The sequence below is a fragment of the Podarcis cretensis genome (genome assembly GCF_951804945.1).
Source record: "Podarcis cretensis genome assembly, chromosome: 3".
In the NCBI taxonomy this organism is placed as follows: Eukaryota; Metazoa; Chordata; class Lepidosauria; order Squamata; family Lacertidae; genus Podarcis; species Podarcis cretensis.
The window spans coordinates 26,240,783-26,263,548 of NC_137172.1; the positions used below are offsets into that span (position 1 = coordinate 26,240,783).

The window sequence follows — 22,766 nt, forward strand, 5'->3', positions numbered from 1 at the left end:
ATGAATTTGGGCTGACCCAATGCAAAGATCCTGAGGATCCATGTGGATCCATGCTTTTTAACCACATTTTAAGTGGGGAGGGAAGGAAAAACACAGAAGGGACAAGGAGCAGGAGAGGGGTGTGCAGAGAAACAGCTGGCTAAGAATGCAGGAGAGGGGTAGGGAGGAAAGGAAGGCAAAAGTTTTCCCTCACCTACCCACCCAAGCCAGCCAGCTCGCGCTCTCTGTCTCTCTCTCTCTCTCACTCCTGCATGTTTTCAGCTTTCCCCTCTGCTTGCCTGGAGGGGAGGGGCTTTCCCTGCTCTTTGTTCCGTTTGAGCAAACACAGCAAGGAAACAGAGGTGGGTGGGCAGTAAGACCCTGAGGCAGAATGCCGGAAAGCAGCCGCTTCCTCTTTCAGGTTTCCCTTCTAGGAGACGCGCGGTTTGATTTTTGCCTGCTTTTTTTTTGCCTCCCCTTGCACTATTTGGCTCCAGGGACCACACATTCGCTCAATAACACGCACAGACATTTCTCCTTCCTTTCTAGGAGAAAAGAACTGCGTGTTATAGAAGGAAAAATACGGTATGTAAAAATAATGCCTAATACAAACTCTGTAAGTGTCTGTATGTAACCCTCTCTTATCTCCCCACATTTCTTTCTCTTAGTTGTTCTGGAAGACTTGTCCAACCAACATGATGTCCACCTCAGTATCCACAGGGCACAACTTAACAAAAACGAAGAACGGTTTAAACTTCTAGAAGGGACAAGTTACAATGGGAAACTGATCTGGAAAATTGTCGACTACAAGATGAAGAAAAAAGAGGCTATGGAAGGACTCTGTCCCTCTGTAGTCAGCCAGCCTTTTTACACCAGCCGCTGTGGGTACAGGTTGTCTGCCAGAGCATACCTGAATGGGGATGGTTCAGGAAAGGGCACTCACGTTTCCTTGTACTTTGTAGTGATGAGAGGGGAGTTTGATTCATTGTTACCATGGCCTTTCAAGCAAAAGGTCACACTTATGCTTCTGGACCAAAGTGGGAAGAAACATCACATAACAGAAACCTTTAAAGCCGACCCTCACAGCAGCAGCTTCAAGAGACCTGAAGGAGAGATGAATGTTGCCTCAGGGTGTCCTCGGTTTGTTGCACATACTGTGCTCGAAAATGCAAAGAATACATACATCAGAGATGATACACTCTTCCTGAAAGTAGTGGTGGATTTATCCGACCTCGAGGAATTATGAGAGAGCTTGGAAGAGAACTGTTAAAGGTGATGGCTTGGTGATTTAACTGGATTGCTTTCAGACAACAGGAAAAAGCTGCTATTCACTCTGCTGACCTACTTTTATATTCTTTTTTGATAGCTTTGACTACTTCTTTGGTACTTTTTCAACTTGCATTAAGAAAACTGGTCAAGTCTCTAATGAGGTGAATTTGAAGCATATAGCAAAACTTGGTATTTGAGAGAGTTTTTTTATGTCTGAAAAGCTCTTAACTGAGTCATTATTTATCTCAGGAGACACATTATCAGGTGATACTACAGCAGAATATTCCAAAACCCAAATGCAGGTCCATCAGTTCTTCTCACTCTGTTACAAGCATTGCTAGAGGTGCTATTCACAAGGGAATGTTTGGGGCATTTCACAAGTTTGCGGCAAACGAAAGAATTCTAATGTTAATTTGGGCTGAAGGTTAGATTGACACACTTCCCATCTACCCCACTGACAGCCTGATCCTACGTATTTTTGAATTCATTGGGGTTTGCTCTCATGTATAGAGAGGACTTAAAGGTAAAGGTAAAGGTACCCCTGCCCGTACGGGCCAGTCTTGCCAGACTCTAGGGTTGTGCGCTCATCTCACTATAGGCCGGGAGCCAGCGCTGTCCGCAGACACTTCCGGGTCACGTGGCCAGCATGACAAGCTGCATCTGGCGAGCCAGCGCAGCACACGGAACGCCGTTTACCTTCCCACTGGTAAGCGGCCCCTATTTATCTACTTGCACCCGGAGGTGCTTTCGAACTGCTAGGTTGGCAGGCGCTGGGACCGAACGACGGGAGCGCACCCCGCCATGGGGATTCGAACCGCCAACCATGCGATCGGCAAGTCCTAGGCGCTGAGGTTTTACCCACAGCGCCACCCGCTTGAGAGCATTTTTTTATATACACACACACACACACATATACACACACACACACACACACACGTGATTATGTACTGTAGACTAGGCCCCATTTCATAAAATGCATGACTGTGGCATCTTTTGAAAGCAAACCTAGTATCTAGGAAGATCCCTAGATCCTGATTTTAAAGCACTTCAGTTAGTTGAAAGTTTTCAAGTAGCAGTCCTGTGGCACTTCTAGGGTGAGTTCACATGTGTGCGCAACACAATCTGATCACCCACAGTTTGATAGCTCCTGTAATGCCCGTTGAGATAGGAGTTGAATAGAAAGAACCAGTGCTTTTTTTCTTTTTAAAAAATTGTTTAGGGGTACTCTCATTTTGACTCAAGAAAATCACTATTTTATAGTTCGGATCGAAAAAAATAAATACAGTAAATGGACAAAAGTACAAAGATTCACAAAATGTTTAGGGGTATGCATCCTCTCCTGCCACCCACTTTATTAATCTGCTTACTTCAGATATCAGAATGGAATGAATAGGGTGATTGAACAGTTGCCTTTTATTTTTTTAATTGCACGGAATTTGGGTTTTCCGCATAGATGGATTACAGCAAATAACTCAGAAAAGCATTTTACAAAAGCTATCCAATTATTTCTATGTAAATATGGATGTGATGTTTTCCTGCAAAGGAGAGTCTTGATAAACACAGATTAATATATTGAAACCAAAAGTCCATGGTGGGTGTTTTGGGGGTGAAATCAGCAAGAATTATGAGCACTGGACTTATTTTTATACATAGGTGTGTGGCTGAAATCAGATATACTTTGAAGTTGCCACAAGAATGTTGTTTTAATTCTCTTTCTGCTCCCTTCTTTCTAGTTGATGTAATTTGCCATACTAGGGTGTTGTGAGGATTTATTGCATTGATGATGTAGTTTTTTGAGCATGAAAGGGTGGTGCTTTAATAGATATAGTGTGAGGGAGTTTGATGTTGAGTGTGTAGGTGTATTTTCAAAACAACTTTGAAAGCATGTTCATTTTTGTCTAAACTGAATTGCCATCTTACAAGCACTGAATTCTTTTTACTCTTTTTAAACGACAGGTTGAAATGCAAGTAAGGCTGTGAGTTTTTTCAGGGATGTGAGATCCAGCCCTGAGGCATTACCAGGCACTTTGCAATACTCTTTCCCCATCCTCTCAGAATGTGTTGCCTCTTGGCTCACTGCTTTTAATAGCATTGTCTACTATTCTTGTTTCCTTACTATGTTGTGGCTTGCAACCACAGCTGGAATAGCAGGGTGACAAAGGAAGCATTGTGGCATATACCTAGTGGGTTCCAAGTTCTGAAGGATGGAATTCTCTAGGCTGGGATTTGCAGCCATATCACTGCCTTGTGTGTTAATTTTTTTTGTAAAGTTGACCACATTTATTAAAGAGGCTGTAAAGCTAAAATTGCTTTCTTTCATTTTTTTTTTTTTAGAGAAAAGCAGTTTTCTAATTCTTTTACTAATGAGAATCTGTAAGTCCTTCCCTTTTTTAATACAGGAGGGAATTTGCTTTAAATATTCCATTTTAATACCTGGGCCCCATAAAGTTTACATTTCTGTGTCAACTTGTTGATATGTTCTTAGATATGTTTGATGTATTTATTGCTGTAGTTTTTAACCTTTTGTTATGAGTGGTTCACATTTTTCAGTAAATATTAAAAAGCCAATGGTTCTTAAATGATTCTCCTGAATGAAGTATTGCTGAATTCTTGAGCTCTCAAACAACTTCTAAAACAATGCCTCCTTATTGCCGCCTTAATTTTTGTAGACACAGTAGAACACACAAAACTTGGGGTTGGGGGAAGAGGTTAGGTATACATAATCCCCCAGCTCCAAGAAGGAAAAGTAGTCTGGAAATTGATCTAATTTGGGAGGTTATTATTGGGAAGGTAGTAAAATGTAGTAAAACTGTCTTCCCTGATCGCTCACCTGAGCTGCTATGCACTGAGCTGACTGGCTCTCTATAGAGGGGTGGGTGGGAGAGAGAATATTTTAGCTACCTTTCTACATGTGTATCTATTGTTCTGAAATAGTCCTTCCATAACAAGCCTGTCCAAAATTATTCTCAATAAGTGAAAAGACTGCAATTCACAAGTACTGCAAAATTTTCAAGGGCAACTTTATCGAAGGAATGCAATTTATATAATTCCTGAGTTGTTACAATCAGGAAGACCTTGCCTCATTCCCATATAAGGACTCTTGCCTCACTCCTCCCCATTGTGCTACAGTAACAATGGCACTGGCAAAATCATCTTCATCTGTTTATCTCGGTTGGTACAGCACGAGACTCTTAATCTCAGGGTTGTAGGTTCAAGCCTCACATAGGGCAAAAGATTCCTGCATTGGATTAGGGGGGGCCCTCATGGTCCCTTCCAACTCTTGAGTCTATGTACCTCAGCAGCTCATTGGCAAGGTTGCTATTCACACAGGAAAAGGGAATAGCAATCTCGTATTTGCCTTTCTCCGTACATGCCGCATAGGAGCCAGCAACCACTGTACCACATTGCCAGAGGGCTCTCTAACCTCTCTTCAAAACCCCTGCTTTTGGAATGATATAATAAATGTGTTAAAGGCTTTAACCTCTTTGTGCATAATGCCTATTGTTACTACCGGATTTCCCCCCGAATAATCAACTTTTCAATCCATTATTGTTTACAAGAATAAACAAAACTAGTTTACAAAACTGGTGGGACCTGTTGCCCACTAGTGCCACATTTATTTCAAAACAAAATAGTTGCTTTTCAGGGTGTAAGCTTATATCAAACCACTAGATAAACAAGCATCTTAAAGAACATTAAAATAGCGTACACACACACAAACACAAGCAGCTGGAAAATGTACTAGTTTTCAAACAAATCTTTCTTAATATAGCAAACATCCTCCCTCTCCAAGATATAAAATGGGAAGTCTATAACGGTTTGCTCAAGCCAAGCTCAGAATGTGATGTGCTTTGGAAAATTAAGAATGTTATGCTTTTAATGGAGAAATTTCTGGAACAACAATGGGATAGCAGTCTCGCCCAAGGCATGGTGGATAACAACAGCAACCAGGGGAAAGAAAGACATAGCATCTTACAAGGACAGGAAGAAACACCATGGACAGAACTGCCACACACAGGAAGAACAAGGATATAGCTTAAGTTCCTCACTTGTAGTTTATAAATCATTTAATGTGTCAACACGGATAGAAGTTATTGCAGTTGTTGTATAAGGATTATTATGACTGGAATGTAATGGAAATTAGTAAGATTTTGGAACACAGAAATAAAGCAAATAATCAAGCCATCAATTCTAGCATGTGGGGGTGGGAGCACCTTATCTAAATTATATAACTTAGTATTTGAACTATTGATATTAATAGCTGTATTATAAATTGATATTATTATAATGAGGCTATTACTGGATTGGAATTGAAAACTAATAAAAATTATTATATATAAAAAGAATGTTATGCTTTTATTCATTCACAATAAAAACGTGTGTGTGTGCGCGCGCGCGCGCGCCTGCCTGCCTCATTACAGATACCGACTGAGGTTAAAAAAAATAAATGATGACAACGGTTTAAAACACACGGGCGTAGCCAGGATTTATTGGGGGGCAGGCTTTAGGGTTGGGGCGGGCAGAACCGAGTTACCGGCAATACAATTGGTCAGCTGAGTATTATTTATTTACTTGATTTTGAGGGGTGGCAGCTGCCCCCCCCCCACCGCCCCCGCTTAAGCAAACAAACAAAACACCCCACGGCGTCCTTTCCCCTCAGCAAGGAAATGAAAAGCAGCCACGTTGCTGCTGCTAATCAGGAGCCATTTCCCTTCGGTAACGCTCAGCGTGCTTGTCGTCGCAAGCTTTGCCGTTCCCCTCCGCCAAACCACCCCTGTCAGATGGGCCGCCTGGAGCGCTCTTAGCAGGGAGTAGACCCCATAGAACACGGGGGCTTACTCCTGAGTAAAGGCGCGCAGACTTAAGCCGGGCTCAGTCTCCTCCCCTCCCCCCCACACTTATTTTCGCTCCCCCGGCTCCCCCTCAGCGCGGCGCCCCGAGCAGCCGGGAGCCGAGAGGGAGGCGCCGACCCCGAGCGCCTTTCGCCTCCCGCCATTTCCCGGATATCGGCGCTGGCCCTGTCCCGGCAGGCGGCGGTGCTCCGCGTTGTGGTTCCGGGTTCCCGGAGCGCCTGGGGCCACGACGGCCGCCGGTTGCTGGTCGCCTTCGCCGCCGACGCCGCCGGTAAGCGCCGTCCTGGGCAGGCCGGAAGACCTGTTAGCTGCTGCTGCTGCTGCCTCATAGACCCGACGCGCTTTCCGGGCATAATAGGCCTCTCCCCGCTCGCCGCCCGCCCTGCGCACCGCCCGGTCCCTGAGGGCTCTGAGAGGATTGTTGTGGTGAATAACTGCTGCTGTCACTGTCGACGGCAGGAGTCGCACCCCACGCGTGTAAACGGGCCCGAGGGGCTCCGGTTAGGGGGCGTGGGGGTTATATTCGTATTTTGGCTTCCGCGAGGCGCCCCGCGTAAAAAAAAAAAAAAAAGGAGCGCTTTAATCCGGAGTAACTATCTATCACCGCCGCTCCTAGAAGCGTGGGGTTGGTCCTCAGCGTGAGGGATTGTGAATCTTCCCTCTCGTGAAAATAACCAACCATCTTTTCCACGCATGACGAATGTGCTGCTGTGGGGGGTAAACTTTCCATGCTATCTCCTGCAAACACAACCAAGGAGCCTTGTAGCGGCACCTTGAAAACCAGCCAGTGCATTGTTTTGTGGATTGCTACTGCGCTTATCTGGTATGACTTTGACCTGTTGCGTGGGAACCTTGATAGAAACAGCCCCTTGGGACGCAGGTGGCGCTGTGGGTTAAAGCCTCAGCGCCTAGGACTTGCCGATCGAAAGGCCGGCGGTTCGAATCCCTGCGGCGGGGTGCGCTCCCGCTGCTCGGTCCCAGCGCCTGCCAACCTAGCAGTTCGAAAGCACCTCCGGGTGCAAGTAGATAAATAGGGACCGCTTACCAGCGGGAAGGTAAACGGCGTTTCCGTGTGCGGCTCTGGCTCGCCAGAGCAGCGATGTCACGCTGGCCACGTGACCCGGAAGTGTCTCCGGACAGCGCTGGCCCCTGGCCTCTTAAGTGAGATGGGCACACAACCCCAGAGTCTGTCAAGACTGGCCCGTACGGGCAGGGGTACCTTTACCTTTACCTTACTGCGCTTATCTGGTATGACTTTGACCTGTTGCGTGGGAACCTTGATAGAAACAGCCCCTTGCTGTTTCGCTTTCTCTATACCTCTCTGCCTGTCTGATGTTGGACAGGCACACTGACTTCTCCCTGCCTTGCTCGCCATATTCAGTCCATTGCCAGGTCATGGTTACTTCTCACTTCAGAGCATTGCAAAAAACACCCACCCATACACACCAGGGGCTTTCCTCTCTGAGCCCTGGGAAAAAGACCCTTGTCCCTCTGCCCCCTGGCCTAGGTTGCTGCAATGCTCTCCTTTCTGGTCTTCCATTGCCTCACCTTGGTTCCATCAACTCCATCCAGCTAAGTTCCAGAGGGGTATTTGCAAAAACAACAGAGAGTTGAGTGGCACTTTAAATCTTAATAAATGTATTAATAGTGTAAGCTTCTGTGGACTAAACCATGGGTAGGCAAACTAAGGCCAGATCTGGCCCAAAAGCCTTCTAAATCCAGCCCGCGACGGTCTGGGAATCAGTGTGTTTTTACATGAATAGAATGTGCCCTTTTATTTAAAAGGCATCTCTGGGTTATTTGTGGGGCATAGGAATTCGTTCATTTCCCCCCCAAAAATACAGGCTCGCCCCCCACAAGGTCTGAGGGACAGTGAACCAGCCCCCTGCTGGAAAAGTTTGCTGACCCTTGAACTAGACAAACGAAGTGTTGCTTGAGTGGGGTGTGTTTCTGTGTGTGTGTCCCCCACACAACAGTGAGGTGAAATTGTGAATCTGCGAAGTCAAAGGGAAATGAAATGCAGAAAGTAGGGACAGTAGCAACTACATTATTAACAATGCCCATTCCCAAAGGAGGGTTAAGGTGTCACAAAACTGTTTGTTTCTGCTGTTAAAATCATTCCTCCCTCTAATGATGTGATGCCCTGTCTGGTCCAACAGTTCCTCATCTTTACTATCAAAACCCTCCATGACTTTGCCCCTCCTTATCTCTCCATTCTTATGTCCTGAAACATCCCTGCTTTTGACCTTTGCTCCTGTAGCTCTATCACCCCCATCTGTCCAAAGGTCTTCTGCTCCCTCAGAAGACTGTCTTTCCCCATTTGGAACTACCTCATACATCATTTTTGTGATGCAGTTTTTTCTCTTTCCTCAAATCCTTCATCAGTGCCCACTTTTCTCATAAAGCTGTTGGCACAAAACCTGGTGTAACTGCCCAAGTATGCATAACAGTGAAGAAGGGGTGGGGGAATAACACATTCTCCATCTGTTTTTCCCGAGCTTTCACAGCTCTGCACTTCCTTTTTACCCCCTCTTGTCAGATTTTAGATTGTATGTTTCTCAGGGCAGAGACGTGGCCTCTTGTTCTCTCTCAAGCACTTTGCAAATGGATGATTGTATATAAATAACACATATAATGCTAGCTATCTGGATCTGATGAAGTGGGCTTTAGACCATGGGCTTTAGACTATTCCAGAAAGAGTAAAGTAAGTGTCCCAAAATTCCATTTTGTGTTTACTGTAACAGGTTAACACAGTTAAGCTTCTGGAACTTATTGCATGGTAGACCAATACAGACAGCCATACTACCCCAGGCGAGAGGGAGAGAGCTCATTTTGGTGGACAGTGGTACCTCGGGATGTGGACAGGATCCGTTCCAGAACCCCGTTCGCATCCTGAATGCAATGTAAGGCACGACAGCGCGTCTGCGCATGTGCGGGTCGTGTTTTGCCACTTCCGCGCATGCACATGACATCATATTGAGCGCCTGCGCATGCGCAAGCAGCAAAACCCAGAAGCAACGCGCTCTGTTACTTCCGGGTTGCCACAGAGCGCAACTCGAACACGCTCAACCCGAAGCACATTCAACCCGAGGTATGACTGTACAGTGGTACCTCGGGTTAAGAATTTAATTCGTTCTGGAGGTCTGTTCTTAACCTGAAACTGTTCTTAACCTGAAGCACCACTCTAGCTAATGGGGCCTCTCACTGCTGCTGCGCCGCCACTGCACGATTTCTGTTCTCATCCTGAAGCAAAGTTCTTAACCCAAGGTACTATTTCTGGGTTAGCGGAGTCTGTAACCTGAAGCGCCTGTAACCCGAGGTACCACTGTAGTTTGACAGTCTGTTCAGGCTCCAAAATCTTGGGCAAAGTGTGTTTGTTAAGGAGTAACTAAGTGTGTTTGTTAGGGAGTTACATTATTTAACTTCTGCAAGTACCCTGACTGATTAAATGTGAATAATGTAGCATTTCCAAGGCTACTCTTTTATAGAATTTCAAGACACTTTCAGCTTCTCTTGGATGAAGAGTTTTTTAGGTGACTAAATGCAACATGAATTTTTTTCGGAGAGCCCCCAGGCTTGGCTGTACAAACAAGTTGCATTGATGATGTGCCACTGGCATGAATATTTTTTCACATGTAGCCATGCAAATCATGCCTGAAGTTACCGCATAGCTACAAAGCTGGTCCTTAAGAAATTCATTTTTGCTCATTGGCTGATTACTTACACACATCATACTGTTTGTGTTACCACTTGTGCACAATTCTTAAACTGCAGTTTAACACTCTAAGCAGTTGAAACAGACTCTAATCTAAACCTGATATGCCCAAATCTGTTTCAACTGCTTAGATTAGATCAGATGCTTAAAATTCAGTAGTACCAAGGTCATTAGTCTTTCCTGGTAGTGGAAAAACTCCATCTCAACAGGTAGTTTCAGTTTCTTCCACAGAAAATATTTTTGACAATTTTGTTTGTGTATATATAAATATATATGTTTCATAGATATGGATAACATAAATATATATGTTTCATAGATATGGATAACAGACATGAAGAGAAAGGTGGGGCGCTGTGTGCAACATCGCAAGAGAAAACAAAAGGAAGAGGTAAGTGTAATTGTTGAGTCTGTGACAGTAGCTTCAGTAGAGAGCATTCTCAGGTTTTACACTCCCTGAATGTATATCGCTTGTATCAGAGCCAATTAAATGCTAACTATTGGTTTACACACCTTTTTTATACTGCATTTGGGTGTTTTGAACCACTTTCAGATGCTTTGGCACATTTCCAGACTGCAGCACAGTGTTTTTAAGTTCACTCAACTTGAAAGTTTTTGAAGGCATTGTGGGTTGTGTTGGAACTAGTCACACTATTTAATCAGCACTCTCTGATCACTGCAAAGTCAACTTAATTTATCTTCAGTATGTAACATACTGTTATGTGAATTAGACTTATCTTCTGGAAGTGTTGTAGTGCAAGATTCAGCCACCTTGCTGAAGCTAAGCGTTTCTGAGTTTCGTTGGTGCCTGGATAGATAACCTGGGATTTGCTTGTGTATTGTCTTGTGTACTATTCCATGATGGAAGGAAGATGGGATTTAAATGATTCTGTATGTACGATCTAGTTGAGATTCCTGCATTGCAGGGGTTTGGCCTGAATCAGGATCCCTTGCAACTCTGCAATTATATGATTCTATGAAATGCAGTAAATAAATATATGTGTTCACTGTTTATTATTTAATTATGAATTTGATTAATCTTTGTTTTGCCTTTGAATGGTAGCTAATAAGAATTAAAAATGTACTGAAGCATATTTTTTTAAAAAAATTACCATTTAAAATCAGGATTTTCTAATCTAATGTACCAAAAACCCTAAATCCTAATCAGTGCTCCGGGTTTTTATTTCTTTAAGAGAGAGAGAAGAGGAAGCGAAAACGCAGCAGAAGCAGGTCCACCTCAATTTCTTCCACTACGTCGTCTAGTTCTTCAACATCCTCATCTTCAAGTTCTTCCTCTAGGTCCTCTGCTTCACACAGCAGAAGCAGCTCAAGTAGTAGAGGTATGATTTCATCTCTGCATTGAAGTAATATGTTTAGTATACGATGGCTTCAAATACTGACAGCAAGTCAGCAATACTGACAACTTCCCAGCCCAGACCAAGCATAGATCAATAACCTGCATTTTGTAGGAGCTTAACTGTGCAATGTCTTAATGACTTTGTTGTTGTGAGAACCTGATTTAGCATGGTGGAGATGCTTGAATTTAATAGACCTGATACTCAAGCCAGCAAGGAAAGGAGGGGGCACAACATTGAATTCCATCTATAGACTAAAACACTTCTCCTTCATCATGTAAACATTGGTGCCAAATTTGATGGTGCCATCTTTAGAGGCGTCCAAATCAGTGCAGTTTGGAACATTTTGGTCTGCAATCTTAATTCAAAATGGTGTCTTGTATATCCAAACATAAACGAAAACTAGTTCCACCTTCTCAGGAACTGTTTTGTAACACAACTCTGATTCATGTAACATCGTTCAAGCCATAATACGTGTTTGTTTGTTTTAATTTTAATTCCTAGATTCTCCCAAATCGAAATCAAAGAAAAGGAAAAAGGAAAAACAGAACAAAAAGGTAAGGCCAAGATTAACAGATGAAGCATAGATGAAAAATCATAGTAACTGAAACCTCTTCTCTGTGCTTTGTTCAACATGTCATGTTTTTGAGCACAAAATATTTTGTAATTTTCTTCTGCGGATTCAGACAGAATATGATTTCCACCCAAATGAGAGATTATGCTACTCTGACTAACTTCCTTTTAGCAGATTACATTCCTTGCTGACATGTGACAACCACTCATGGAGGTGTCATGTGAAGATTGCTTGTCTTTCAGCTGCTTTGGTGATGGACCTATGAACTCCATATCCATGGAAATGCATGTCTCATTGTTGGTTCGACTCACTGCGGATGTGACTTGAGTTTACAACAGTGATCCTCATATGATGGGTTGGATGCCTGTTAGCCGATAATGTGGGTGGGTCATATGGCTGCTAACAGTGGGTTCTGGAGAAAATGTATCATTGGAAGCATGCTACTGACATTTTCATTCATAGATTGGACTTCTATTTAAGGATTGAACTAAATGAGCTCAACAGCTGATTAGCAGGTACCTGTAGAGCCAGGTTGAGGAACTAGAACTGGCCAGCAGGTCAGATCCCCTGTGAGCCAAGTTGGATGGGCAGCACATGTCAGTCTCCAGATGTCACAATGACATTGGGAGCCTGCTTTCCTTTGCCCTCATGGTTTGAAATCAGGTTGTGTAGACAAAGGCGCAGCTCTCTACAAGCACCATCAATCACCCTACAGCAGCCAGTTTGTTTTATGCTGCATTCCCATAGCAACCATTTCTTGACTGTCACCCACAGGACTTTCTCAAAATTCCAGACATGCCCACTGGCCTCAAAAGGTTGGTGAATTCTGGTCAGCAACTTATAAATATTGCCAATAAATAAATAGGGAGATTGGTCTGCTAGGTCTCTGTAGGAAGTGCATAAATTAATGTGAGTCTGTATAGGTATTCTGTGGCTATTTTCAGGCACAAAGAAATGCCTGCGCATGTTTTTATCTCTTTAGAAGAGAAAAAAAGATAAGTTGAAGAAAAAGAAAGAAAAGAAGAAAAAGAAAGAAAAGTCAGGTCCTGTACAGCTTTCTAAGGTAGGTGCAAGACTGAATGCCTGACAGTGTCTCAATTTTCCCCCACAGAACTAGACTAGCTGATAAGTGTCTTGATTAAAAGTATTTAAATGGGCAGTAGAATTACTTAGATTTTCTGTTTTGATTACCTTTCTAAAGGTTGAACTACATCTTGCTATTAGAACAAACACTGTGGCATATTTATTATACATTTTTATCTGGTCTTTCTCCAAGGAGCTCAGCGTGGCAGACAGAGTCTCCCCACCCTTGTTTAATCCTCAAAACAACCCTTAAGTTAGGTTTAGGCTGACATTGTATAATTGCCCCAAGGTGAGCTTGGCTGAATAGAAATTGAGACCCAGGTCTCCTCAGTCCTGGTTTGGTACCATTACCACAGGTGTGATTGAGCAGAATGAACTTCAGGAGAGTGAAACTCTTTCAGTTTTACTTTCACCAGATTCATAGAATCTACTGGTTTAGTCTCTGACCCTGAAGAATCCTATTTTGTTTTTAGGCTGTTTCCATTGGGTCAGATTCCCCCCCCCCCCCCCCGCCGCAACTTAAATCAGTTTATGATTTTTGATTTCCTGTTTGTTTTGGCTTAAGAGGTCCATTCATTACATATTTGCACTTGTTTCTGTTTTCCCTGTAAGCTGCACATAATTCTGAAGAAGCGGGCATGTAGCTTGGAAGTACTTCTGGATCCTTTGCTGTTGCTTGACACTCAGGTGGTCTCAGGGGCATGAAGTGTCCTCCATCAGCACTGGCTGATGGCCCAGCTGCGCCCCTATCTACACAGGGATAGCCTAACTTCTGTTGCTCTGGTAACATCTAAATTAGATTACTGCAACAAGTTATATGTAGGGCTTCCTCTGAACAAAGTGAGCTGGTGCAGAATTCAGCAGCCACGTTTCTCACTAGGGCAAGGCACTTTGAACCAGGTCCAACTGCACTGGCTGCCAGTTAGTTTCTGGGCTCAATTCAAAGTGCTGGTTTTGACCTATAAAGTCTTAAATGGCTCCAGACCACAATACCTCAAAAAGCACCTCTCCTTGAACCCTGTGGTTATCTTCAGAGGCCCTTTTTCATTTGCCTCCTCCACGAGAGTTCTGGAGGGTGGCAACACAAGAACAGGCTTTTTCTGTGGTGGCTCCCCATTTGTGGAATGCTCTCCTCAGCAAGGCTCACCTGGTGCCTTCATTTCCTATCTTCAGGCACCAGGCAAAAACATTTCTCTTTAGTCAGGCCTTTGGCTGATTAACATTCTAGGTCCTTTTAAATGTATTTGCAGGAGGGGGGTTATTGAGATTTTTTGTTCTTGTTTTTATTATGTAGTTTGTATTCTCGTTTTGTATTTTTATGTTGTGAACCGCACAGTGATCTTCGGATGAAGGACGGTATACAAATTTAATAAATTAATAACAACAACAGCAATATAGATAATTTAAAATGGTACATATTTACTTATGTATCAAATACATTCTTTTAGTACTTGAAAGATAAAAAGAAGAATCAGAACTACAGTATGATCACAGGGAAGAAAATTAAGATGAAAGTAAAGAAGAGTAAAAAGGATAAAGAGGTAACATTTTAAACTTTTTTATTGCTTCCTAAGGGGAGGGGGTACCTGTGTTTACTGGTTTGTTTTCCCTTCGGTTGTAGCATCAGAGCTATGTAAATTCATAATCCACTTTTGGTCTACACTTTGATCTAGATCTGTATGTACTGCCAATCATTTCCGTGGGCTCTAGCACTCATCACTGTGTGCCATTAGCGGTTTAGTCATGCTGGCCACATGACCCAGAAAGCTGTCTGCAGACAAACACTGGCTCCCTCGGCCTGAAAGTGAGATGAGCACCGCAATCCCATAGTTGCCTTTGACTGGACTTATCTGTCCAGAGGGTCCTGTACTGCGAAAGCAGATGTACACCTCCATTGAAATGCTTTTCCAAACCCTGTCAAACTGTCTGGACATATCTTTTCATACAGATGGATATACACATCTGTGATGACCAGTTGCTACTTGAAATGGCAGCTGGATCAATGCTGTAACTTTTCTCATAATGTTCTGCATTCCTTGAGTTTGTTTAAAAAACACCTCTTTATGTTTAAAGGCCTTCTAGTTTTTCTAGTGATTTTTCTGTTATTGAATTATTTTATATCATTCCCCCTAATGATATAACGAACTCAGGTGACTGAAAGCCTAGGAGTTTGGAAGCAAAACAGAACCACCCCTTACAAAAGGCTACAAAATGAGTTTCTAATAGTTTGAACTGGCTATTGAAAGCATTTATAAAATAGTTTTAAATTCACTGGTTTTTTTTATTTCCAGCGAGATCGAAACCGCGCTGAACTTCTTGATTTCTTGAACTCTGCTTTGTAGTGAATATGCTACTAAGCAAGGACCAGTAAGTCTGTCAACCTGCTCCTCAAAGCACCAAATACAAGCTCAGAGTGAAGGGGTGAAAGCACTTTATGTGCGATGAGCTGAAATTCTCCTGCTGCGAAGATCCTCCTGTACAACAGTAAAGAACTGATGGCAACAACTTGCCAACAAAGAGCCATATTGCCGCTCCTGGGGACCCTAAGAAAACTAGGGCGATTCCTTAAAAATGCTTTAATGGGAGATGACATGGTTGAATTTTGACCTACTGTGCATATCCCAAACTGCATGCAGAAAACAACCTTACCACTGGCTGTCCTTTTTCTTTTTTCATGTTAAAGCTGACTATTTGCAAATAAGCTCTTTCAAAAAAAGAGTACCTGTATATATAGAAATTTTTAGTATTGAAGATATTTGTTTGTAAATGACAAAAATCACCTCTTTCTAAGTAGTGTGTATTCTAGAGGAATTAATACAGTATACTTTTGAAAACATTGTTTAATTGATAGGATTTCCTTTTCCTGTTATTAACAAGCCAAACGGCAGTTTGTTAACTAGGTGCTAGGCTATTAATTAAAATATTCTGGCATAATATAACCATTATGTGAATATTCTGCAACTAGCTTGCGTCCTGGTGTAATTTATTATTTTGTGTTGATCCCCACTGCTTGCTTTTTTGTATGCTTGCCATAGTTTATGTTATAACCTACAGAGAAATATGTATGTAGGTGCACACTATGAGAATCCCACCGGGACATCAACTTCAGTAGAGTTCAGTGGTACGCCCAATAGACTTCAGTAGACAAGTGGTCATGTAAGGTAACTTCACAATGTACAGACTTCTATTTTAAAAGAAAACCAAATAAAATCTGTTTCTGAATTTGAATCACATAGCACTTGGTGAATTATGTGCCTCACAAGCAGAGTTTTAGAGTGTCAGGATATGGAAGCTCGGAGCAGAACAAAACAGGCCAGGCCAGTGGTCACAGAGTTCCTGCCCCAAACCATTACCTGTTCTCTGTTGAGAACATTTACTAAAGGAAATGCATGATGAAATCTTGTAGCTCATTCTTACCGCTCCACATATTAGGTGCCACATGGGCTGGGGGAGAGGAGGAGAGAGAAGCCTATATCATATCACACTTTTAATAAGATCAGCATTAACAGAAGGGAAAAGTGGACTCTGGACTCTCTTAGCAGCAGCATATGTAATAGTTGTTATTATTTTGCATAAATTACTAGAATAATAATAATAATAATAATAATAATAATAATAATAATAAATTTTATTTATATCCCGCCCTCCCCAGCCAAAGCCGGGCTCAGGGCAGCTAACAACAATAAAACAGTACAAAAGTACAGCACAAACAGCACTCTAAAATCATTCATTATAAAATTAATTAAATTCAAGCCACTGGCCACCATTGGGCCAGTGCTCCGCAAAGATTGCCAAGGGAGGGAGTCAGGCTGTGCCCTGGCCAAAGGCCTGCGGAACAGCTCTGCCTTGCAGGCCCTGCGGAAAGATGTCAAGTCCCACAGGGCCCTAGTCTCTTGTGACAGAGTGTTCCACCAGGTCGGAGCCACAGCCGAAAAAGCCCTGGCTCTAGTTGAGGCCAGCCTAACTTCTCTGTGGCCTGGGACCTTCAAGATGTTTTTATTTGAAGACCGTAAGTTTCTCTGTGGGGCATACCAGGAGAGGCGGTCCCGTAGGTACGAGTCTCCTAGGCCGTATAGGGCTTTAAAGGTTAAAACCAGCACCTTAAACCTGATCCTGTACTCCACCGGGAGCCAGTGCAGCTGGTATAGCACCGGGTGAATGTGATCTCGCAGCGAAGACCCTGTAAGGAGTCTCGCTGCAGCATTCTGCACCCGCTGGAGTTTCTGGGTCAGTCTCAAGGGCAGCCCCACATAGAGCGAGTTACAATAATCCAGTCTGGAGGTGACCGTCGCGTGGATCACAGTGGCTAGGTCAGGGTGAGAGAGGTAAGGAGCCAACTGCTTAGCTTGGCGGAGATGGAAAAATGCCGCCTTTGTTATAGCTGCAATCTGCGCCTCCATGGAAAGGGAGGTGTCAAAGATTACACCCAAACTCTTAACGGATGGTGCTGGCACTAACTGCGCCCCCGCAAGAGATGGGAGTTGCCCCCCCCCCAATCCCATATCGTCCCGTCCCAGCCACAGGACCTCTGTCTTCGAAGGATTTAGCTTCAACCGGCTCCCACGTAAGCATCCAGCCACAGCTTCCAAACATCTGGTCAGTGTGTCTGGGGCCGAGTCAGGATGGCCATCCATCAACAGATAGAGTTGGGTGTCATTGGCATACTGATGGCAACCCAGCCCAAAACTCCGGACAAGCTGGGCGAGGGGGCGCATAAAGATGTTGAAAAGCATCGGGGAGAGTATCGCACCCTGAGGTACTCCACACACCAAGGAGTGGCGCGATGACAATTCCCCCCTGAGCGCTACCCTCTGTCCCCAACCAGAGAGAAACGAGCGCAGCCATTGAAGGACTGTGCCCTGGATCCCCACGTCGGCAAGGCGGTGGTCCAGAAGTTCGTGATCGACCATGTCGAAAGCTGCTGACAAATCTAGAAGAATCAGCAGCCCCGACCCGCCTCGATCCAGCTGTCTAAGAAGATCATCTGTTAGGGCAACCAGAGCCGTCTCGGTCCCATGACCAGCGCGGAAGCTGGACTGGAATGGATCCAGAGCCGATGTTTCATCCAGAAACCCACCAAGCTGTTCAGCAACCGCTCTCTCAATCACCTTACCCAGGAACGGAAGATTCAAAACCGGGCAGTAATTGGATAGATCTAAAGGATCTAATGATGTTTTCTTTAAGAGCGGGCGCACCACCTTCAGTTCCCCTGGGAATGTCCCCGTGCCAAGGGACAAATTGATGATATCCCCCAGGAGGGCCCGCACAAATACAAGATGGGTGACACCTGGCTTGATAGCAGTACATGTGAAAAGGATCTAGGAGTCTTGGTTGACCACAAACTTGACATGAGCCAACAGTGTGACGCTGCAGCTAAAAAAGCCAATGCAATTCTGGGCTGCATCAATAGGAGTATAGCATCTAGATCAAGGGAAGTAATAGTGCCACTGTATTCTGCTCTGGTCAGACCTCACCTGGAGTACTGTGTCCAGTTCTGGGCATCACAGTTCAAGAAGGACACTGACAAACTGGAACGTGTCCAGAGGAGGGCAACCAGAATGGTCCAAGGCCTGGAAACGATGCCTTATGAGGAAGGGCTAAGGGAGCTGGGCATGTTTAGCCTGGAGAAGAAGAGGTTAAGGGATGATATGATAGCCATGTTCAAATATATAAAAGGATGTGACATAGAGGAGGGAGAAAGGTTGTTTTCTGCTGCTCCAGAGAAGCGGACACGGAGCAATGGTTCCAAACTACAAGAAAGAAGATTCCACCTAAACATTAGGAAGAACTTCCTGACAGTAAGAGCTGTTCGACAGTGGAATTTGCTGCCAAGGAGTGTGGTGGAGTCTCCTTCTTTGGAGGTCTTTAAGCAGAGGCTTGACAACCATATGTTAGGAGTGCTCTGATGGAGTTTCCTGCTTGGCAGGGGGTTGGACTCGATGGCCCTTGTGGTCTCTTCCAACTCTATGATTCTATGATTTTACCTCGTCTGGACACGCTCTAATCAGCCAAGACGGGCACGGGTCGAGAGGACAGGTGGCGGGCTTTCCAGCTTGGAGGAGTCTGTCCACATCAGCTGGGGATATCCGGTCGAAGTGGTCCAATACTGGACCCGAGGACAGTCGAGGGGCCTCCAGTTCCTTTATTGTATCCAAATTGGCAGGGAGGTCATGGCGGAGCAACAAGACCTTCTCCGCAAAAAAGCTCACAAATGCCTCACAGCTGTGTGTCAAATTGTTATTTAAATTTGGCTGTCCCTCAAGGGACGTTAAAGACCTGATTATACTAAATAATTGCGCCGGGCGAGAGCTAGCAGATGCAATGGAGGCCGAGAAGTAAGACTTCTTAGCAGCCTTCACCGCCATCTCGTAGGTTTTCATAAAAGCCCTATAAGATGTTCTTGAGGCTCCATCACGGGCACCCTGCCATACTCGCTCTAGCCGTCTGAGGTCCCGCTTCATTTTCCGGAGCTCCTCGGTAAACCAGGGAGCCCGGTTTCTGCGGGGTCGCAGAGGGCGCTTCGGTGCGATCTCATTGATGGCTGCCAGGAGCTGGATATTCCAGCCCTCAACAACCTCAGTCAATGAGTCGCCAGGGGGAGCAAGGTCCCACAAGGCTTGGCGGAATCTATCAGGGTCCATCAGCCTCTGCGGGTGAGCCCAAATTGGCTCGCCACCTAAGCAGGGTGGGGGTGGAAAGTCAATCCTGGCTTTCATGGCACCTTCATCGAAGGAGACATGATCACATCTATACCTACACCAAAGATCAAATCCAGCATGTGGCCTGCTTGATGTGTGGGGCCCGAAACAAACTGGGAGAGCCCTAGTGTCGCCATGGAAGACACCAGGTCCAGAGCCTGTAAAGGGGGAGTGACATCAGCATGGATGTTGAAGTCCCCCAATACCAATAGGTTAGGGAACTCCAAGGCCCAGCCGGCCACCGCCTCCAATAGGCCTGACAGGGTGGCTGCTGGTGCGCGAGGTGGCCGGTACACCAGCCAGACAGCCAAGCTCTCCTCAGAGCCCCACACTAGGCCAACACATTCAGTGCCGGGGATCGATGGCGATGGTAGAGCCCTGAAAGGACAATCTTCCCAGATTAATAATGCCACCCCTCCCCCCCCCCCGGCCCACAGTCCGGGACTGGTGGAGGACAGAGAAACCCGGAGGCGCCATCTCTCGTAAGGTAACTGTTGCCCCTTTGCGCACCCAGGTCTCCGTCACACAAGCCAGGTCGACCCCCTACGAGGTAAAGAAATCGTCCCTCGGGATGAGGCACAGATTGGAAGGGGTACGAGCATATCCATATCTCGATCCCCTTCGCCTATAACATCTGCCCCCACCGCCATACCTCCCTCGCCCCTCCACGGTATGAATACTTCTTAGTGTGGATATTCCTACCACCCAAACTAAGCAGGGAGGGATAGTTAGATCTGCTGTAATGCAGTATAGCAGTGGTTTTCAACCAGTGTGCTGTGGCACCCTGTGGTGCCTTGAATGGTGGTCAAGGGATGCTGGTTGCCAGGAGCGGAGGCGGCCTTGGAGCAAGCAAGCAAGCAGGCCAGGGAGCCCAGCCAGCCAGTCCAACAGCCCTTGCTGCTGGGAATGGACAGACAAGTCCCAAGCCCCTGTGGGGCAGTGTGAGGAGGCATATCTCTTTGGGGGCAGGGAGGGGCAGCTCAAAGACTAGGAGTGGCGGCGGCAGCTGCCCTGAGGACTCCCAAGGAGAGGGGAGAGGAGGCTGAGGGAATACTTCTCAAGGGAGGGTGTTCAAAAAAGGGTGAGAGGCTGCCAGCTCTGCAGGCAAGGGGTGACATAACTGGGCTCCTGAGCCCCACAGGGGTGCTACAGAAAGAATGTAGTTGGTCAAGGGAGCCATGGACTCAAAAAGTTTGAAAACCTCTGCAATACTGTGTAACATTCCACAAATTCCAATTGGTAAAATCCCTGGAACTAACAGCAGAGGGCACTCTATCCCTCTAAATTTGTGGCAGAGTGGAATTGACTAGAGAACAGGTCCTGGTGAAGAAGGAAACATTTCTAACAGATCTGTACAGAGTACGGTGCTGATAAATTCTGTTAAAATACTTTGTAAATGAAACTGGTTGCCAAAGTTGCTTTGAAAATGAGCTCATTTATGTGTCCATCCTATTTTTATAGAGCATTTAAATGAATACACATAGTGGTGGTGTTGTTTAGTCGTGTCTGACTCTTCGTGACCCCATGGACCAGAGCACGCCAGGCACTCCTGTCTTTCACCGCCTCCCGCAGCTTGGTCAGGCTCAAATTTGTAGTTTCGAGAACTCTGTCCAACCATCTCATCCTCTGTCGTCCCCTTCTCCTTGTGCCCTCCATCTTTCCCAACATCAGGGTCTTTTCCAGGGAGTCTTCTCATGAGGTGACCAAAGTATTGGAACCTCAACTTCAGGATCTGTCCTTCCAATGAGCACTCAGGGCTGATTTCCTTAAGAATGGATACGTTTGATCTTCTTGCAGTCCATGGGACTCTCAAGAGTCTCCTCCAGCACCATAATTCAACAGCATCAATTCTTCAGCGATCAGCCTTCTTTATGGTCCAGCTCTCACTTCCATACATCACTACTGGGAAAACCATAGCTTTTACTATACGGACCTTTGTTGGCAAGGTGATGTCTCTGCTTTTTAAGATGCTGTCTAGGTTTGTTATTGCTTTTCTTCCAAGAAGCAGATGTCTTTTAATTTCGTGACTGCTGTCACCATCTGTAGTGATCATGGAGCCCAAAAAAGTAAAATCTCTCACTGCCTCCATTTCTTCCCCTTCTATTTGCCAGGAAGTGATGGGACCAGTGGCCATGATCTTCATTTTTTTGATGTTGAGCTTCGGACCATATTTTGCGCTCACCTCTTTCACCCTCATTAAAAGGTTCTTTAATTCCTCCTCACTTTCTGCCATCAAGGTTGTGTCATCTGCATATCTGAGGTTGTTGATATTTCTTCCGGTGATCTTAATTCCAGCTTCGGATTCATCCAGTCCAGTCTTTCGCATGATGAATTCTGCATATATGTTAAATAAGCAGGGAGACAATATACAGCCTTGTCGTACTCCTTTCCCAATTTTGAACCAATCAGTTGTTCCATATCCAGTTCTAACTGTAGCTTCTTGTCCCACATAGAGATTTCTCAGGAGACAGATGAGGTGATCAGGCACTCCCATTTCTTTAAGAACTTGCCATAGTTTTCTGTGGTCGACACAGTCAAATGCTTTTGTGTAGTCAATGAAGCAGAAGTAGATGTTTTTCTGGAACTGTCTAGCTTTCTCCATAATCCAGCGCATGTTTGTAATTTGGTCTCTGGTTCCTCTGCCCCTTCGAAATCCAGCTTGCACTTCTGGGAGTTCTCGGTCCACATACTGCTTGAGCCTGCCTTGTAGAAGCCTCTGTTGCTCTTTGTTGTCCTTCTCTTCCCAGCTTATTTGACCAGGTTCGGTAAAAGCAGGGCGGACTGATTTTTAGTATGACAAAATGACAGTTCAACCTCAGTGAAGTAATTTCTTTGCCTTCGGGGGGGGGGGTGGAACCAGAACTCCTTTCATAGCTGTCACTTCCACTGCTACTTTGATGCAGTAGCAACTGGTGTGCGGAAGCACAGCCACCCCACTGACCTGAACAGGACTGGAACTGGGCTATGGGAATGCACCTGTGAAGCCAGTCTGGGATTACTGCTGAGGGTGCCCAAAATCCAAAAATCCAAGCATCAGCCAATACCCTAAATATCCTTTCCTGAAATGTGGCTGGTTGGTCTAGATGTTTATCTCAATATACAGATATTCCATTCTATCGCCAAAACTTTAACATCATCGCCCTCAAAAGACATGGGCAGCAGAAACTCCAGTTCTGGGATTACTGCTTATCTGCCTACAGAGCTCCAGTCTTGCTGTCCCCCCCCCCCCATCCCAGATAAACT

The 22,766-nt window shown here is 45.0% G+C and overlaps 1 protein-coding gene across 4 annotated transcripts in view; it reads left to right on the forward strand.

Annotated features, from left to right (window-relative positions):
* Nucleotides 1–16,053, forward strand: part of TRAF5 (TNF receptor associated factor 5) — a 49,941-nt gene extending 33,888 nt beyond the window's left edge. For all 4 annotated transcript variants that reach the window (XM_079968710.1, XM_079968709.1, XM_079968708.1 and 1 more), the window contains exons 11-17: nt 648–6,372; nt 10,133–10,204; nt 11,007–11,153; nt 11,673–11,725; nt 12,725–12,805; nt 14,274–14,366; nt 15,117–16,053. In XM_079968710.1, the coding sequence (XP_079824836.1) occupies nt 648–1,225 (578 nt within the window). In that variant the 3' untranslated portion in view covers nt 1,226–6,372; nt 10,133–10,204; nt 11,007–11,153; ... (2 more) ...; nt 14,274–14,366; nt 15,117–16,053. The remainder of the gene's footprint in view (nt 1–647; nt 6,373–10,132; nt 10,205–11,006; nt 11,154–11,672; nt 11,726–12,724; nt 12,806–14,273; nt 14,367–15,116) is intronic.
* Nucleotides 16,054–22,766: the final 6,713 nt, after the last annotated feature.